The sequence below is a fragment of the Diorhabda carinulata genome, chromosome 4, assembly GCF_026250575.1.
Source record: "Diorhabda carinulata isolate Delta chromosome 4, icDioCari1.1, whole genome shotgun sequence".
Lineage (NCBI taxonomy): Eukaryota > Metazoa > Arthropoda > Insecta > Coleoptera > Chrysomelidae > Diorhabda > Diorhabda carinulata.
This window is the reverse complement of record NC_079463.1, coordinates 3610787-3632587: the sequence shown is the minus strand read 5'-3', so window position 1 is coordinate 3632587 and position 21801 is coordinate 3610787. Positions and strand designations below refer to the sequence as shown.

At 30.6% G+C, this 21801-nt stretch overlaps 1 protein-coding gene across 4 annotated transcripts in view; it reads right to left on the bottom strand.

Annotated features, from left to right (window-relative positions):
* LOC130892203 (protein bric-a-brac 1-like) overlaps nt 1-21801 on the bottom strand; it is a 354873-nt gene that overhangs the window by 40142 nt on the left and 292930 nt on the right. For 2 of the 4 annotated variants that reach the window (XM_057797431.1, XM_057797432.1), the window contains one exon: nt 4590-4679. The exons of the other annotated variants lie outside the window; for them this stretch is intronic. In XM_057797431.1, the coding sequence (XP_057653414.1) occupies nt 4590-4679 (90 nt within the window). The remainder of the gene's footprint in view (nt 1-4589; nt 4680-21801) is intronic. 4 annotated transcript variants of the gene reach the window in all.

Below are 21801 nucleotides of genomic sequence, written 5' to 3'. Positions count from 1 at the left end.
TGAAAAGCTACCTCTTCCTATTTACTTTCTTTTATTTTCTTTTGCTTTTGTAATTTGTTTTTTATCAAACCACACGTTTTAATTTATTTCTTATTTAATCCCGAGCCAGATTATGAGGTGTATGGCTGTTTGATGGGAGTTCTTCATGACTTCATATCTTTGATTTGCTTGGACTTCATATATTTTATCTCTAACTGGTTTTATCTTTAGTATTTATCTATATGTTTCTTTTCTTTTTTCATATTTTCTATTATCCCGAGGAATCTCCAATATTTTCAAATATCAGATTCCGATGTTTACATTGAAAGAAAATGGTTGTTTCACAAATATTATCATATAAATAACAATAAAGAGTGCTAAAAACCCTTTTTATACGAATAATTTCTATAATTTTTCAACGACAATAAAGTAAATCGAGTTTAATATGACATACGTCCATTTGAAACTACACAATAATCGTTCGTGAGGTATTGAGTCATGGCTTTTGCAATGTACACGGTACGGCTGTCTTATTAAAAATAATATAAAAGCGTAATTACCCGAGAAGGATATTGGCCGACCGCTTCGACCAATCGAATGTAGATATGTCGCAAAAAAAGTTCGTAGTAATGCACTTGTTGAATGTTGCATGACTTCTGGGTGGCTCTGTATAATTTACGACCTTTATGACGGTTTCCTCCATGATTGCGCTTGTATTGCATCCGATGAACAGAAAACCGTGATCTCGTTATTCTTACAAATGTACAGGGGCATCGTTATCTCCGATTCGAAACCGATCCGTTATTTTGCGTTTCTTTATTGTAAAATAAAGAAAGAAATAAAAGAAAAAATAGTTTCTACATTAGTAATTTCGGTTTTCTCAATTTAAACATGTTAAAACTAGAAGTACATAGTCTCTAATTCTATGAAGATTCACCTTTTGTTTTGTATTTATAATAAATAAATAATAAATACGAAATTCGTCTTTTGTTGAGATATTATTGCCGTGACTACTTGGTACGTTAGACAAAGGACAATTGTCGGAGCCCGTCGCATAATGTGACTTTTTTTATAATCTATCAATTAAAAAAATAAATTAATTTATAATGTAATGTAATCTATGTGTATATATATAAGTTTTATTATAACAAGACAATCCTAAAGGCGCGTCCACACTGAAGCAACATTTTCTAAGATACAACAAAAACTTGTTGCAACATAAAATGTTTATATTTGTTGGAATATGTTGCGTTGCATAAAATTGGTGTTGCGATTCAACATTAGTTATAGTATGTTGCATAAATCCGTTTTCAGCGGTAAAGATCGAAGGATAATATGAAACAAAGTGAAACATTGGACTTAGGAGAATTGTTTAAATTGAATTGACAATTATAGACAACATCCGTGTATTTGGAATACTGAAAATGTTGAATATAAATACAGAGAATCAAAAAATGATGCATGGAATGCAGTTTGTTTAGCTGTAGGGTGCTTATCTCAGGAAGAGGCAAAAAGAAGAATCCGTAACATGGTGACTCGGTTTTATAGTGAGCGAAAAAAATATCGCAGCCTTTCTACAGTTTGTATCTGCTTTTCTAATCACTGGTGCAATTTTTTGCAGCAAAAAATCTAATAAAACGCGAGTGTGTAGACAGAATGTTGTACTTCTATGAATTTGAGATTTGTCACTAGTGAGGACAGTTTGTTTTATGTCAATGTTTAATGAATTTAAACATTCAGGAACTTGTTGTAATGTAAAATTGCTACAAGTTGCCACATGTTGCTCCAGTGTGGAGGAACTTGGTGGTATTGAACTCCTATCAACTCCTGCATTTAGTCCAGACTTTACACCGTCACATGGTAGAATTTAAATACAAAAATGTTAAAAATGTAACGTTAGACTGGAAACCATAGAATATGATGGAGTGTACTTCCAATATTAAGGCTTTTGATGTATGATTGTTAAATAACCGACATTCTTTATGAGACCATCTATATATTTTCAGTATAGTAGTTCAAATAAAATGAAAAATACGAAAAGAAGAAGAGTCAAATATAAGATCAAATCAAAACCGAACTTTACGGAAAATGGTCGGTGAATTTCACGAGTTACACGAAATCAGCTCTAATTTATAAAAAATTCATCAACAATCAAGTTAATTTTCCAGTATCGTTATTTATTTAACAAAACCATTAGCATTTTCTTAGTATCTTCTCATTTTCAAAAAAAAGCTCCATAAATAATGTCCGAAGGTCTGCAAGAATATACCATAGTTGCAACACTTATCCGGGGACAAGTTTAAAAATTCAACGTTCTACATAGAATATCTTCAAAGGATCTGCCACCCCTTATTTATTTTTCGCCCCCGTACCGCGCGGCGCAGCCGGTGACGTCACATACACCCTTCTTACTCCATCAAATATTAATTTCTATTAATATTTGATTATATTTGTTCCCATGCATTATAGAAACGTCCACTAACAATGTTTTTATTATGTATACCACGTACGTGTATCTGCTTACTAATTCATCGTTTCCATGTAATTTGAATGTTTCTCGTTTTCAGGGCATTAATTACATATGCAGGCCTGGTGTAACGTACTTTTCAGATATTTATAAGGATATTCTTAAACTATTGTTTGGGTAATTGTTTGAACATATTTTTTCGGGGCGCTTTCTACGAGGGCTGACTCCCTAGCTCCGTTCCTGATCCAATTATAATAACAAAAAGGCCCATCCGAGCGACTGTGTGCATCTACACGATTAGCATGGTATTTCATGCTGTAAGTAGGAATTTTTTCTACGTTGATCAACCTTGATATTTCCATTTCTCGCTATGCATGAAATGACAGTTTATATCTAAAAGAGTTTGGTAAAAAAGATAATGAATCTCAAACAAACATTGTTACATCATGTCAAGACTGATATGAAACAAATCCTGATTAACGTTACAGAAAGAAAAGTATTATAAAGATGAAAATATTGACGCATTCAACTATGAAAAAGAACCAATCAATAAATAATAACCAATCATTGATTGATTAGTTGACAAAACAACCAAAATCTATTATGCAGCAAATAGTAAAACCAACAACTGGACCTCAAGTTCCACCATCAAAATTGTAGCTTCAGTGATTCTGTAGACAAATTCAAGTCACATAAACCAATCAGATATCCAGTATATATATATCGTAGAGCTGTAAACTACCCTACAGGGTCTTTCCTGATGAGGTCAAATAAAGATGGGGGTGTGATTTAACTGACTCCAGATCAGCATTGTGTGCTATAAAAGAGATTCATCTCGTAAGAATGAAATGTTCCATTTTATGTCACATCAAAACTACAAGTTAATTCAATAAAAGATAAAATATACGTATCCTGGCAGGAACGCTTAACGATCTTCAAGTTCATCCTACCTTATCCTCACCTCCAAACTATATTTTTAATTACACAACTCCGAAATTTTATTCAGCAAGTATATTTAGAATGAAGACTAGTCATGGGAGATATCCCGACCATCTTGCCAAGTTGGGTATCTTACAATCACCAGTCTGTACCTGTGATGATTATTCTTATGGTGATCTTAATCAAATTTTCTTTGGATGCAGCAATTACAGTCACTTGTTAAACAGAGCTGCTCATTACCTTTAAACCTAACTCAGCTTTTAAGCAAAAATAACCGTCATACTTTAGATCTTTAGATCACAGTGATAGAAGACTAAAAGAAATTGGCCAACAGTTTTTCAAAATAAAATAAGAGAACAAAAACAGGTCGTTGTAGAAATCACAATCGCAATACTCTGTGAATTTATTGCATTAGCTTCATGAATTTATATTGTATGGAAATTATTATAGATAGAAAAAGGAAATATCGGACTCGTTCTAAATAAGGAAAGAACAGGCAATCGGTGTTGAAATCAGGGAACGCGGTACTACCTAAACGAGTACGTCCAATCAGTGTCTTAGTGATTGGATGTAAGGAAATAATCAACAAAGCACTAGACCTCCATGTTTTTTGACATACGAGTTCCGAAGAAAAGTTTCGTAAGAAGGGAAAAACTGAAAGAATCACTACAAGTAAAAAGTATCTGATGAGATTAGGTCTAGCAGAACTTGACGAGAAGCTTCTATGGGAATGAAATTCACCAAGTCATCATCAAGTTCTAGTACGCCTCGTCATGGTAGCCATAGGTTGGGGGAAAAGTTATAGAAGCATGTAGCTTTCTTGAGTATAACACAGACACTGGAGTTTATAAAATCCTGGAACTGATTAGTGAGGTGTAGATATTTGAATCAGTTTCAATAGGGTTATAATAGGGTTTAAATTGCAGCGCAATGAATTAGGGATTAGGTTTACTAGGTTTAATAAGAAAGTATTGGGTCCGGAAGAGAAAGAGCATTGTGGAAGTTCCGTAATTATGAAATTGAACAATTTTTCTAACAGCGATAAAACTTACTACCTAAAACATTAATTTTTGTACAAATATTGATTGTATTGGTTATGCTGAATATTTTTCCACATTTACAAGCTATTTGTACTACTTAATTAGTTTGTTTATTTGTATTTTTTTATTCCTAACTTTGTATTAGGTATCAAGAGAAAACCTACCGGATTATTTTCCGAAAAAACATTTCTTGAATTTGATTCGTGCTTAACATTAGTTGGGAACTGTTTACAACCATTAAAATCTTCTCTTACCTGTAACAATAAAAAAATATAATTTGTATGTATGTTTTTCATTAATATTCAAAACAACAGTTGCAAAAGTTACCAAAAATGATACCCGAGTTCAAAATGTTTTAAAAGCGTAAGCATAAAGCTTTTAGGAAAGGAAGTTGCACTGCTATCCACGCGGAAACGCGGAACACGACCTTTACTTACCTATTCCACGTTCAGTTAAGAGCTCAATATTTCACAATGCAAAAAATGCCCAATCACTTGCCAATTGAAATTAAATCGATATCATATTTTCCCGCATTTCGCTATAATTTGAGGTCATATTTACTGGAAAGAACGATTTCTATTCTAATAATAATATTTAATTTCAAGCATGCTGCATACTAGTTTAATTTTTCTATTGCCTATTACTATTACCTATAATTTTGTTACTAATTGTATCTTTTTTCTGTATATTGAAATTTTATTTTATTTGTATCTTTTTTTTAGTTATTTTTATGTTTGTTTTTTAGTTTTTACAAGTTTTTATCTAAAAATTGTAACAATTTTTTGACAAAAAAGCATTTCACCCCCTCTATTTGACTCAAAACTCTGGTACCTATTTCGAATCAGAAAAATTTTCTTATGCATCGAAAATAGTGACTAAGGCTTATCAAGCATAGTTGAAATTCCACATTTCTCATTATAATGAGACAAGCAGAAATTCATCTTTCAAAAACAGAATAAATTAAATTATATTTATAACTCAACATCCGAGTAAGTTATTCTTAATGGTTAATTGAATTTAATAGAGATTTTGCAGTTACAGATGCCTAAAATAAATCATAAAAAAAATGTTGCATAACCACCAAATAATAAATCATACGTGAATTAAAACGTTCACAAATCACACGACTTGGTCGCGTTTCACCCACACGATTTTCACACCTTTTTGTAATAACTTCGACTCGCTATTCACGTGTCTAAACACATTTCGACGTTTCGGCGCTCTATTCTTCACCTTAACAATTTAATTAAGAGCAGACGAAACAAAATTTATATGACAAACAGATTATTTGTATGAGACGACATGTCAGTTTCGTTTGAGCAAACAACTGTTTTCCAAATTCTATAAGCATCCCTCTCCCAATCTCATTCTTTCCTATCTTTGATTTTGTTTGAGGAGTAGAAGCAGCAAACTCAAAATCAGCTGTTGTCTATTTTAAAATGTCGACCGTGAAGTAATCAAATGCTTTTGTTGTAAATTTCTACGTGGTTTGTTTGAATTTGAACGTTATTATTTCCAGTTTCTTAAAGAATTGTTACTTAGAACGAACGTACCTACTATAATTATGATTTTTTTTCGAGTATACAGTGTAGGTAAGCTGTAAAATAGTCCTTGTACTTTTTAAATGTTACTGGTTCGTTACTTTAAAACTTTAAAAAGTACTTTTTATGTTTGACAAACTTAAACGTGTTTCAAATTTATTTTGGAAATTGCTTGAAAGCATAAAAGTTGGGTACTGCGAATACAAGCGCTGATTCAGCTCCAGCAACATCGTTTATGCCAATTGCGAGCCATCTAAATGTTCTATAAGCCAGAGAGAATCAAGCAACATCTTTTGCATCCCATGGACTATTAGATGACTCCTTCCTTCAAAAACCAAGTAATAATATAGCCGTAGCTTTGCGTCTGGTTAATATACCATTAAAACTCTTTGGCTAGTCAAAACAGTAAGTTTTATTTTATCAGTGAGACCAGTGTTTATATTTGTCTGTTGCATAGATTTTCTTAAACATATCTGACGCGAAGACAGAATATTATTTCTCAAACGGCAAATTTTTCGGAAGTATTGATGATTGTTTCAAAATCTACTATACTAATCTGAATCACAATTTTCGACTGGGCACGAATATTAGATGTATTTATTTTTTCGATTTCTACTGGTTTTTAAACGGTTGAGCGAGAGAAAATTACGGCGAGACTACAAATTGATCTGGAATACTCTGGATTTGGCATTATTACCATTTTTTGTTAAAGGGAAGACTGAAGATGATAAAGGTTTGGTTCATGCTCAAATTACTCTTCTTCTTAATGTAACAAACACGCTATATCGGTTTTTAGAAAGTGATTTTTAAATGGTATAATAAAACTGAACAATGAAACAAAATAGATGAATAGACAAACGGATTTTTTTAAATGTAATTAATGCGGATAACTTGGAAAAACAAGCTTACCGATTAATGTACACATGTAACAAATTAAATTAAACAATAGCAAGCTTTATGATTTTTCTTTAACAACGATCCAACTGTAACCGCAACTGCATCCAAATTCCAAAAATAACTTTTATTTCTTTAATAAATAGAACATTTGAATATCGTTAATCAGACCGTATAAATATTTACGTGTAATACATTATATGAAACATAATAAAATTTATTATGTTTTCCTTTGATTATTTTAAAGAATTTTTATTGTAACATCAAAATTTTCTCTTCGGATATTTATTAAATAAATCACGTACGTTTAATAATACCTGAACTAACTGCTGGTTTCTCTAAACATTAATAAATTTATTAACTTTAAAACAAGGTTTGACATTCTATTTTAGTTAGTTTAATAGACTTTTCTATTCGACACCACCGGTCAATACTCAATACTGTACAGATATACTTTTTTTATTATTTTACAAAATGTTTCTCACTTAAGAGAATGTATGTTTACAAAAATTAGCCAATGTCTTCACAATTTCTTAATATCGTGTCTTTTACTGAAGATGAAGACTTCTCTTTACCCCTTCTTTGATTTTAAAAAAAATTAGCGCTTGTATTTGCTCCACCGCACCGTTTAGAACATTGCTCCATATATGTCTTGAGACACTCTGGTGATAGATCTGGAATTAGCAACTATTCGCAAATCTTAATTCGTACGTTTTGTATCCTTGCGATATCCTTGAAAAAATAATGTCGAAAGTTGAAATATATTCTAGAGATAAAAAATGAAACTGGTCTAAAGAAATCCGAAAAAGGTCCACAACTGTGGTCTAAGTTGCCGGGATGTTTCCATTGATTGTGGTGTATGTATGTAGGGATTTGGGGTCTCGTATATACTGCGACCCAAAGGATCTATTGTGTCCCACTTTCTTGCAGCGATACTGGAGAAGAACCCAGTGTTTACAGCTGATACATCAATTCCACTCCTTTTCGCAAGTCTAGAATGTGGGATGACTTTAATTGCCAGAGATTTTCGTCTTCTATTTCATACGCTTCGAGGTGCAGTGCTCTGGAGTTCCTCAATGTTTCACACTTCGAGAGAATGTCGATAGAGATGCAACAAAATCTACACGCCGCATTATCTGCTAGAACCAAGGTCTTCAGGTGTTTGTTGAAGCGACAGTGCCCCGATAGAACTTCTGTTGGTATTCGTAGATACATTCTGCAGATCTTTTCTGGTTATAGTTTCCAAGAAGAATCTTTGCCTGTCTCAGCCTTTGTAGGTTGTTCCAATAATTCTATCTACCTTCTTTTCCAGTCCTTTTCCCATTGTTCTGTAGCTGATACCTGTAGCTTTCCCTTCGCTTCGGTGTGTCTCGGAATCCATTGAATTCAATGAAATATTTTTCTTTTAAAGTGTAGATATAAGCGTTGACCATTAAGATCACGGGACTGATATTTTATAAAACTCTTCGAGTTATATAGGAAGTGGATAACAAATAAATTTCTTTGAAAGTACTTTCAGAAGTGAAAATTATCGTTTGAACAGACCAGTACGTAGTCCAGAATAAAAAATTGTAGAATATGTTTGAGATTCTTTATAAATGATATCTTAATCTTAAAATGAACCACTACTTAACCTGCAACCCCTGTAACTATAGAATGATATAATTTAGATCAAGAAAGTAAAAGCTCTTGTATATTCTGTGTATTATTTTTTATTAATAATTATTATACCGTTGATAAGATGCGAAGTAACTGAAATTTGAATTATAATCATAAAATTCACGATAAAATTAGTCAAAAATTACGAATTGGTCATAGTCATGGCGATTATACACCTGAAAACGTGGTTGAATCATTTCGTTTGTTCGGTTTGTTGCGATAATAACCATTGGATTTTAGTAAACGTCTAAATAATTTCGGAATGGATTCAAAATTTCAAAATCATAAATAAGCAAAGGAATTGATTCTTTAACGCATCTGGACACGCTGAGGACGCCTTTGAAGTAATTTTCATCATCGTGTTTACTGATACTACTCGATTCATCTAAAATAATCGATTATTTTCAAAGGGTTTGTGATATTATTCGCATTTCTAATATCAATGCGATATTCTTTTGATAGGATGTGAAGTATTTGTATATTTTTTGAAAACCGTTGAAAATTTACGTCCAGAAAAACCAAAATTAAATGAACATACGTTGAACATTTATTACATATTTTACTTTCTGGTTGCACGTGAATCAAGTAACTTCGTGAAATATTTATCACGATTGCAAAAGACTGGAAATAGTACAAAATGAAATAGATTTATAAATGTTTTATTGTAATTGAATGCACGTGTGTTCTATTTAAACTTTTAATAAAATTATTACCAGCATTAAAGCTTCAGTCTTTGTAATATAATAAGTTAATTATAATGGGAAGTTTAGTAATTGTAATTTAAATAATATAGAGCATTTGTAATTGAAGTTCTAAGTGCACGTAGATAGAAAATGGAGCGGATTTAGCGGAATGGAATGGAAATGTAGACGGGTGTGGCAATGTACGTTGTACTTTACGACAAGATGTGAATATTTGATCAAATCGAACTAATGGAAATATCAAACCTTCTAAGAGAATAAGAAACATATTTAACACTTATATTCATTCATAATTACGTTTAACAAAACATGGAATAAAAGTTAGTTTTGTTCATTCAAAAAAATGTATATCACCCTATATGAAAATGAATTGGGTGCTTTACTTATTAAGAAATTTCACGAAAGGACTGTTGAATTGATATAAAATTTCCTAAATGTTATTTTGTATTAAGAAAAAACGAATGAAAATATTTATTCATACTATGATTTTGATAGTCCAGTCATTTAAGATAGTTCATCTAGGAAAATCGAGATAACCAGTTGTTTAAACTTGTTCATTTGATATACTAAAACTCCTCTCAAAACTCACATATAATTCGATGTGAGCAACTTTAAAAATCGAGGGTCAAAAGTAAAAAAAAATCGATTTTTTCCACATTTTTTGCAAATAACTCGTTTCCTATGGGTTTTACGCTATTTGGATTTTTTTTCAATATTGTAGAGCATTAAATTCTCTACAACTTTTGTTGTAAAAATTTTTTCAAACGGTGAATCGTTTCTGAGCTAGAGGGCAGAATCTCATTTGAAATCAACAGGTAGTCCCGATCAAAATATCTAAAATTAATAATTTTCATTATTTATCAACAATTACATTATATTTAAATATTTTTTTCAGTAATGAACTTATCTATGAATTCAAAAATACTTGTAATTTATTTCTGTCATTGAACAATCACAAAGTGACATACTTTAATTACATTTTAATTTCCTTCCTATTATTTTTTATTTATTTAAAAATAATTATTATAAATAAGATTTGAATTACATTAAAATTTTTCTATCTACGATTTTGAAACTACACGGGCAGGTAAGTGCTATTAAATGAATTTATACTTGATTTGAAATAAATAATTTAGCTAAAAATATTTAAATATAATGTAATTTAGATAAAAAATGGGAAGTTTATATTTCAAACGGGATTCTAACCGCGCCTTCTATCTCAGAAACGATTCACCGCATGTAAAAATTTTTGAAACAAAAGTTGTAGAGAATTTAATGTTGTACAATATTGATAATAAATACAAACACCAATATTTGCAAAAAACGTGCAAAATATCGATTTTTTGACCGATTTTTAAAATTGCTCACATCGAATTATATATGAGTTTTGAAAGGTGATTTAGGATGTCAAATGAACTAGTTTAAACGACTTTATAGCTGGGTATCTCGATTTATCCGAAATTCTTGCCTAAATTTACCTAAAATGACTGAGCTATGAAATTGTTGGCGTTAATGAATTCAGACCGTGAATATGAACATCTCTAGAAATAATGAACTAACTTATGTTATCACATAATAATGTATGACCCTAAAAATCTAAAAACAATTATAGAATATGTATAGACAAAATTCAAGATAAATTTATAATATCAAAGATTCAGTACCTCTACAAACTTTCACTGGTAAGTGAAATATAATGATAATTTGGGGGCTAAATTGATCGGCATGTGATTTAATTTTGATCTTTCTCTTCTTTAGGACTGATCACAAATGATACAAGTATTTAAAAGGAAACTGAGTGCTAGAAACAGGGCCGGATTGAGATTTATAAGGCCCGGGGCTAAAATAATAACGGGGCCCCTTAAGGAATTCGGAAACCCGAGAAAATTCACAAAATAGTATCAATACTTTAGATTTGTGGCATCAACACATTAAAAAATGATTTCCAAATGATGGGGCCCTATTGGACCTGGGGCCCGGGGCTTTATCCCACCCAAGCCCCTAGTCTAATCCGGCCCTGGCTATAAAATACAAAAACTAATTAATATGATTTGCAATGTTTTTCAATCAACGAAGAAACGGTATTTATTTCTGCAGCAGATCTGTGTGGAGACTGAATACAATGGATTTGAGACAGTATTTGGGGATCCAACGTTGTTATATGTCAAAATAATTTACCAGGGAATGACTTTGTTTGTAGCAGCAATCAAATTCGCTCCAAATCAAGTTTGAATTTGATCAGCTCGATTTTAGTATTTTCTAAAAAAACCGGAGGCAATTTCAAGATCAAAAGTCTCAGAACATCTATAAATCGATCATATAAAGCCATATTTTCATAGAAAATCTGTATTATGGATTCTAGTTCAAAGTAAGCCAACGAACACTTTTAGTTCGAGTAGAAAAATGGATTCTTTTCTTATTTTCTTGTGTGATAGATGGAATTATTCACAAGGATTCAAACCTACCATCTTTCTGTATTCTGACTATTTCCTAATAATAACAAATAAAGACCGAATTAGGTCAAAACGTAACGTTAGATACATTTTGATTCTAATAGCATTCGTTTGAACGGAATTTTTTTATTATGATAAGCTACTTCATCTTTAAGTAGGATTCATATTTTTTTACCATCCTTGTATACGACTGAAAAATTTCATCTCTGTTGGTTGTATTGTAAATTTTGAAGCAGACAAAACTTTTTTTCTAAAATTAATACCAGAAAAATTCAGTCCATTCACTATTGACGTAATTCGACGTTCGTAACGTGTGCTTTATTCCGAAGTCATGTCGTTCATTACATATTTACGTTGTCGTTTATAATTACAGTTTATTACGGTAATTACCGGTCGGTACAGCTATTGGGTGTCAAAGTCACGTGATATGTGAGTTGAAATAAACGTTCAGACGATGTTCCCCACCTCGCCGTACGTATCCCTACCCTTCTTAAGGTGCGTACCGCACCTACTGCGATTAAGTACCCGCCTAAGATTATGTAAATTATCGCAAGTTGAGATAATTGTTTGGTATAATAATGACAGCCTTACATTAATTTATGGCGGTGGTAAAATGTTCGAGTTTATCGAATTCATTCGATATAAATGTCGATGTGAATGACATATTACTAATTCGATCGCTCTATGTGTGTGTGTAAATATGAATTATTTATAAAATGAACGTACGGTTTTTTTTTTTTAGTTAAACAGTAAACCAAAAAATACTTCTTATTTTTTCTCATTAGATTATCAAGATATTAAATAAATTATACAATTAATAGAAGCAACATGTATACACGAGAAGTAAATAGATCAGTACAGTTGACTACTCGATATATAAAAAATGCGACAGAACTATCGTTGGAAATTACAAAAAAATCTTCCCCAAGTAGATATACCACAAGTGTGTGTTATTTTAAGAGCAGAATCTGCAATTCTACATTTGGTTTAACATTGTTTAACATATTAATACTAATTATCAACAGAAATACCAATGTGGTGCTTATGCAGACGATATTAACTAGACAAGAAATAAAAATACAAGTGTCTTAGTAAGTGTAGAAGAAGAAATGTATGGTAATAGAAAGGAACTCGCAAATACCATCAAGCAATAAAACTGGACAATATAAAAGAATAGTTAAACCAATTTGAATGTTTGGGGAAACTAATAACAAGTAAACAAGTAAAAAACAGAAAACCAAGAGGTATAAAAAAGACTTGTAAAGGGAATCAATGCAGCAGAAGCCATAGAAGTAGAGTTAAATTCCAAACTATTATCAAGATCAGCAAAAACTGCAGTTTATAAAACAGGTATTCGTCCATCAGTCCTCATACTAACCTGAGCTATGAATATTATCGGAAGAAGTTGCAAATTCAGTGGAATATAGGAAAGGAAAACATTTTTGGTGAGATTTCTTCTGATGAAAGAGGAACTATTAATTGACCAGGTATTGGACTGACATAGAGTTAGACGGAGTATGTCTCCCAAATGAACAATTATAGAATACAGAAAAAAGTTGTTAAGAGCAAGATTATTATGGAAAACAAAGGAGGAAAACTAAAGAAGAAATGGATAGAATAGATTGAGGAAGATATAAAAAAATTGGTATGGAAAGATGAGAGAAGAATCACAAGACAAGATAAAATGGAGGAGTTTGATAAAGAAAATTGAGCTAAAAATCTAAAAAAGGTGCTCGGTTTGCACTGTATTTATAAATTTTAATTAGGTGGTGGTTCTTAAACGAAGCTTTACCATTCTTTCGCTAAATTTCGTCAAATCGGTATAACGGCCAGAAAACAGTCGCTCGCATTTCATAATTTGCTTTTTCTGCACGAATTTCATATTTTTCGATGTTTACCAGCAACTATATCTCTTTTAACGTTTTCTGGTGCAATTTTCGATTCCTGCGAGGAAATTACCAATGTAATTTCACAAAAATTTTCATTATTACGCAAAATTTGATATATATTTCGAGTTAAGTCGAATGAAAAACTTAGTATAAGATAGTTAGTACATAATATTCACAAAATTACGTTTAGAAGCAAACTGAAATGTTTTTGTAAAAGTTTCTGATATAAAAACTTCAATTTCTTCATTAGAACCATAACCAAAACGAAATATATTGATAAACTAATTTCGACTATTATTTTTTTGGGATTTATTTGTTTTCTGCGTCATATGTAGGTATGGTATCCAAAATTAATCATAAATGTAGACTGTTCATATTATAACAACACCAAGTTATCATCTTCAGAGACTGAACATAAACTGAAGTTTACTAGATTATCGAAAGGCACGTTAGACAGTGTAATTGTGGGTTTTGGTGTAGTGGTATTGTAAAAAGTGTCTTCAATGTGAATATCATCAACGGTTCCATAAATTACAACTTAGTGATGTCTCTATATGTCTTTTTTCTGATTGAAATCTTGAAAATACTACAGAATCGTTCGCTTCCTATTATTCGTTCAAATTCTCCTCAAGAAATTCATAGCTCGTAATGCCGAAAACTGTTTCTATGTTTTCATGGTGTTAAATATCTAATTGCTTCGATTATTTTTTTAATTAACCCGAAGGTCATCAAATTCATTTGATATATGACTCATATTTCGGTCATCTTTTATGCTGACATTAGTTATCTCAATCAATTCCTCCTATAAAAAATCTACGTATGTAACCAGTCCTAGTTTTAGAAGTTTTGAATATGGAAATCAATCAAAATCATCATTCTCTTAATAATGCTATCAATTTAGAAATTTTTATTATATTATTGTTGATGATGTTTCAATTGCTTCTCGAACATCAATTTAAAAAAATAATAAAGTCTGTCATTCTATTAATATCCTGTTCAAATTTGTGCGCCAATTGAAGATTTCATTTAAATTTGTATTATTTGACAAAAAACGTTCTATACACGACAGAAAAATCATTTCGTATAGATAACCATAGGACAGAATTAAAAAAAAAAAGTAAGTCGAGCGCATTTTACCAGACAGAAATAAAAACTAAATTGGCACATTTGTTATATGCAAAAATTTCAATTCCAGACTGAATATTGATCAGAACTGGTACTTTTTTTCATTATTTCATTTATAAAACTTCACTCTACTAATCTGATAGCAAACGATAAATAAAAAATTATTCGTTCTATCATTCTTCGTTCGACAACAAATCAGTTAATCTTTTGATATTGACAGTCGATGGAAATGCCCTTTTTTTAATTGTATGCCTGACTGGCTAAATATTAATACAGATATTTTTTTTTCTCTTGTTTAAATAAACTTATATATACTGTGTTCCCGGATAGGTCAAAGGTCTTTGATTGCTCAAAATTCAATAGAAGTAAATCTGTAAATACTTAAAACATTCTTGTTGTATCGAAAATATGATATTTTGGAACTAGTTCTGGAAAGAATATAAAAACTGCTTGTGTTTTTACTTTTAACAATTATAAAGCAATATTTTTATAATTTGATCAGCTGTGATGGAATATTCATTGTCCTAACCAAAAAAAAAATGTACCAATAGCAGGATAATATTCTATATTGTATAATAAACTTAATCCAGAATGGATTTCTCAAGAAACCGGTACTGCTACGTCTTCATCGTACACGATGGACTTGCCAGTTATCATTCCGGCTGTCCGGCTTCTTCTTTTCTTTATGTAGCCCAGTGCCATGCAATTTTTCTGTTTAGTCGTTTATGTTGATGTGTTTCTAGCAGTTCCTAGGAGTAAATTTGAAACAGACTTACTACTACTAACAACGATATTAAAGATAAAGATAAAAATCATTATAATATCTTCTAGGAAAGGTAATCATACACGTCTTCATTGATTTCTCGACGTATGTGTGTTAAACAGAGTTGAATTGTTACCATCCAACTTCTTCGTTTCAGTTATTGATAAGTAATAACAACAATTTTGTTATAATAAAATAGATGTGACACAAAATTAGTACATAAAGTAAATATGTATTAATTAATAACTAGGTTAATATATTATTATAATAAAATAAATTGTACTACAAGTATGTCTAACTCAAGATCCTTATTACGTTTGTAGTTCGTCTTCTTTTTTATTAATCTTCTCTTTATTCTTTTGTCCGATGATGCTTGAACTTTGTATTATTTGTCTATTACATTTCAATGTTTAAGCTTCAAGATCAACTTTTTTATTAATATTTGATTGTACCAACTGCACTTACTCTCTCTAATATAATTTTTCGTATAAAAATTCTTACAAGAACGTTGAAATGATGTACGTTTTAAGACGCAATACATAACAAGTCGAATTATCACACAAATGAGTTTTGTGAAAGACAACTTGAAGTTGTGACGCCATTCAGTTGAATTTCGAATTAAAATCCATTTATAATGAGAATTTCTAATAGTATTTTATTTTGTTCAACATGCCTTATATGTAATAAAATAAAATGGAACGGTATTATTAAGCTGTCGTCTTTGTAAACCGTACAAATTAACATTGTATGTAATGATATTCTCTAGAGAAATGGATTTTTTACAATAAGATAAACGACATAGTTTACGAAAGACAATTTATGACGCTTGACGTTTTAAATATAAGGTTTCATATATTAAAAAGTGTATTTTTACCTTGACATGATATCTCATTACAATACCAAAATAATATGTATAAATACGGATATAATTTATAACTTTTTACTTCTTGAACTTTTTATACGTTTTCCGTGACAAATCATCTTGATTTTGATAGAAAATCAATATTTGAAACTGATTTTATATCAAAAGAGACCTAAAATTGAGACGATTATATAGGTAGTGTACTAACTTTAATATATTTCCAAGCTATAGAATACTGATGTAATCATTGTTTCAGTATTAATTAGTTACGAATAACGGCGTTTTTATTTTCGTTTTTCCTCTTAAAAGGCATTATATTTTAATATTGATTTTTGAAACCGGTTAATTTGATGCATTTTAAAAGAAAAAACGAAATTTAAAACGCCGTTATTCTTAACTACTTAATTCCCAGACGGTGAATACATAAATATTCGAAAGCTCGGAGATATATTTAGGTTAGTACACTTTGATGTTTAATTTTGCTACAATTCCACTACGAAAACTCTTATAGTCTAGTTGGTAAAGACTTTGTTCTAAGGAGGCGATTAAAGTCCTTATCTACTTGAATGTACTGTACCATTGAATTATTTTATAGAAATGACAAAAAAATAATATGAAATTTAGACAGCAAATAGTAATAAAACATAAGGAAGTATACGAAATATCTCGAGACTGCAGATCCGAAATAACTTATAACTATCAAATTAACACAGAACAAGGAAGGGAAAAAATGGCCAAAAAAGAATTGGATGGTAAAGGGTCTTTCTAAGTTCATGCTAAAAAATTTAGAACATACTAAAGTTTATACAGGGTGATTCATTAAGAATGTCCAATCTCTGAAATGTAGATTCTAGACCTCAAAATATGATGATTCTGCTCAACATGCCTTAAGCAAATATTGGTAGTTTCCGAGATGCGGGGTGTTCAAAATTTAAATTTTTAATTTTGATTTTCGCAATAATTTTTTATGTTTTCACCATTTCTCTTTAAAAATTGACAATTTTTTGTTTTTGGGCATAGAGGGCGGTAGTTACACCTTTTTGTGTTAATTAAATCAAAGTAAACTTTTATTGGGTTAAACTTACAACTAAAATAATAAAAAAATATTAAAAAGCGTTAAATTCTACAAAAAAAGTTACTCATCTTTGATTCGTGTAACTCAATCGGTTATCGAGTTATTTGCTTCTAAAAAGTTCAATAAATTTTAATTTTTTCATAAAAAAATTTTTCCTTAAATATGTAACAATAATAAATTTGTAAATAAAAATAGAAAACTTCAGAGCAAATGCTCAAAATGCCTATCATTTACTTCAATACACTTTATGATCCGCTTTCAGTGAATGGTGGACATTTTGAGCATTCACTAGCGCCCTCTATTAGCAATGTTAAATTAGAGTGCAAATTATGATTTCTCATGCCAAAAAACGTAAAATTGCTAATTTTCAAAGAGAAATTGTGAAAACATAAAAAATTATTGAGCAAATCACAATTTAAATTTAAGCTTTGAACATCCCGTATCTCGGAAACTAGCAATATTTGCATAAGGCAAAAATCTATTCGTTGATACGAATAGTTTTTTGGAATTTGAAAGAATATCGAAGGTGGTGTTGAAGAGAAAACCGATTCAACCACCATAAATATTACTAACGGAAAAAACGGAAGAATATAGTAAATCATAATTTTTTGATGTATTTTTCTTTTCATTACTTATTCTAACTTCATACTCAATGAAATAAATTGAGTTTCTCTGGTACATATAATAAAGGTAGGTGTATAACATACTGAAATCAGTTTTTTTGTTTATCGATTGATTATTGGTTTAAATTATCGTTTCTCAAATGACATAGACCATACTTTAATCGAGAAAATAGTAGATACAACAAATGTTTCGCTTAGATTGGGTCCTGATAAACTGATTGATCTACGTCAATTTAATGACAAAGCATTGCTAAAATCTGTAAATTGAACGGCTTGTATACGATATAGCTAAAAATCATAACGTATTTGAATGGATTGACATTTGACTTCACTACATCTAGAGCTTAACATTCGGTGGTAAGGGGCAATAACTAGTATGTACTATGGTAAACAAGACTTTTTTTTCTCACGCCCATAGTTACTGAAATATAGTATATCAAGAATTATCCGTACTATTGGAAAGTTTTCTTATCAGTAGACCAGCCTCTTACTAGGTATTTAGCTTCATTAAAAATTAATTTTGGAAAGAAATTTAATAATTTGGAAATTCGTATGATGCCGTGAATTCTTAAAAACCTAATGATACTAATGACTATACAATCTATACAGCTATTACAAAAATTAAAAGGATTACAATTTATCACACGTCATTATTTAATTATTGGAGTTTACTCCTTAAGAATCGATTTGCATATATAAGGGGCCCGGTATGAGAAAAATGTGAGGAGTAAAATCTATCGATGAATGACCTATGATGCACAACTTTCTAATTTGTCAGTGTCGACATCCCTATATTGCTGTTTTTATTATAAATATCAATAATTAATATTGTTATTGTGACGTTTTAATTTTTATCATTGTGTTCCGCTAAAGTGAACTGAAAATATTTTCAAATAACTATGGCAGAAAGAGGTGTAGATGATATTGCCGGAACATCTAACAAACACGTGGTTGCAAGGTACGTTATAATTCATGTATTATATGTATGAGCATGTGCAATTTGTATTTATTAAATATTTTAATAATTATCGATGTAGTTCGTATAAATATATATTTGAAAACAACACATAAAATTAGATAATCAACTCAATATGAATTATCGAGATTATTGACTATTGTAAAAAGTTTAATGTAAAATATTTCTTCGATTAGTTATAATAAATGTATATGAAATGAATAAATTGAATAAATATATATTTATATATGTATATTATTTTTATCAATTAACAAATTTACCCTTTTATACAGTATCAATGTTTTTTAAGTTAAATAAACTCTTTTTGCGTCTGGTTAGACTATCGAACTTAAGGAGTAAACTCCAGTCGTGCGTCGGAGCTGACACACACAATTTTTTATATATAGAAGGTGAGTTAAATTTGATAATTATTCGATTTAAAAGAAATATTGTAACATGCCATTGGGCGTTTTTTTAAATATGTGAAATATTCCAATGTTCACGTATTGTAGCTCAGTAGTCACTTCTATTTTCATTCTAACATTCCAGTTTTTCAAAAAATTAATTTGTTATCGACCTCCCTCCGAAATCATCTACAATTAAAGTCAGTTTTAGTTAATTTGTGGTGGTATTATTGTTTATATTCGCTGGAATATCTCTTTAACTTTCCTTTTATATTATTGTGGTCATAAAAATTCCAGTTTTTATTAATTTAATTTTGTTTTAAGCAAACTTTGTATAATAGTTCTATTCTCCAAATAAATTTTCATTTATATGAAAACTATTATACAAAATTTGCTTAAAACAAAAGTAAATTAATAATGAGAGCACAATAATCAAAAAGCTAAAAAGATATTTGAAAAACCAGCGGATATAAATAATATTACCACCATAAATTAACTAAAATTTACTTTGATTTAAACACTTGAGTTTAGATAGGTAGAGGATGATTTCGAATATATTCGGAGGTTTAATTGAATTTCTCGAATTGAGTGCGAGGTCGATAACAAATTAATTTCTTCAAAAACTGGATTGTTAGAATTAAAATAGAAGTGACTACTGGGCTACAAGACGTGAACAAAGAAATATTCAAAATATTTGAAGAAAAATGTAAAAAGTCGAATGGTATGTTACATTATAAGAATCAATAAGATACAAGATTGTAATTGGCGTCTCAAATTGTACGCCCTCTATTTTCAAAATGGTTTGATATATAAAAAAAAGAACATGAATGAAATTGTAGAGAATTTGACGCTGTACAACTTGAGATCCAGAGATATGTTTCAAAAACTTATTTTTGCGATCATGTTTTTGAATATCTATTGAGGTTGACTTATGAGACAATGTTTGTGTAACTAAGATAAGGGTTGCTATAAAAATTTTAACACGGTGACCGTAGAAGTGCAGCATATGTTATTGTATAGTTTTTCGGTTACGAGTTGTGACGTTTCCAATTTACAATCTACATATTACAGGAGCGCATTATTCAGAAACTCAACATAAAAATCCCATTTGAACTGCAACAATAACCAAGAGTATGTATACGTAAAATAATCGGTCCAGAGCCTGACTCTATATCGCTCCCGATCTGCTTTATTTACCATTATTAAAACAATAAATTCGCAGCAACGTCACATTCCGTATTTTTATTATTTTTGTTGCCGACAAGTGATCTGCATTATGAACCACGTTCCCATTATAAATATCTAAAATAAACTGTTTTAATCTAGAATAAACGCAGTAAAATACGTCGACTTTACGCCCGGCGAGCCAAAAATTGCCGTCATAAATATGGCTATATTAATTTTATATTATGTTGCGAGAATTTCATTTAGCGTTTTTCCATTCTGAATAATCGCTATTCGGCTTTCTACCAGCAATGCAACAAATTTTAAGCCTTATTTATTGCATAACGTACGAGAATTCACGGGGTAAGGGCAACGTCATACGTTATTGGCACTCGACTCGCTTACGTGCATGATTTTACATCTTTTTATACTCCTCTATACTCTTCTGTATACATACACTCTACATTCCCACACAGTAAAAATTCTTGGAAAAACATAAAATCTTCAAGTAGACATTTTATTTTGAAATATGAATATACTCAAACCTGAAAGTTTCATTGTTTCAACATTTCTATACACTTTTTCAAACGATAACGTCCTTGTCTGATGAAAATATCTCCCCTGCAAGTAAAACTTGCGGTTATGAAACAAGAAAAAGTCTCTGGGTGCCAGATCTGGTGGATACGATAGGTGGTTAACGAATTCGTGAGTTTTTGTTATGCTGATTACCGAAGTGTGAGAAGGTGCGTTGACCTGATGGAAATACACTTTTTTATTCTTCAAATAGTGCGCTTTTTTGCAGTTTCACACTTTACCTTATCATACTGGTATTGTTTTACTTTTTTGAAGATGCACGTAATCCCTACGCTGTCTTCATTGTAGTGGTTACATCCAGGTTACATTTATAATTATGAATTCGATTCATTTTGCTTGAACCGTGTCAATAAGGCTTGTAAAATATTAATCGAATGTTCTTAAGGTCCAAAGTGAACAATATGGAAGTATAGTGTGGTCGATACGTTAGTCATATTTAGCCCGAAAAGAACAAACGGCTCGAGGTAACTCGATGATTTGCCAAGCACTTCAATTTAGATTTCTCACAAGAGCTTTTACATTTCCAGACACTTCGAAGTGCATTATAAAGATGTGCATATTGCCATGAGTGAATTTGTATGCTGTGACGCAACTTTAAAGCCTTGTAGGATAGCGAAAAATTGACCAGTATAGATACAACATAAAGAGGATATGTTATGGAATTCCAGCTTGAA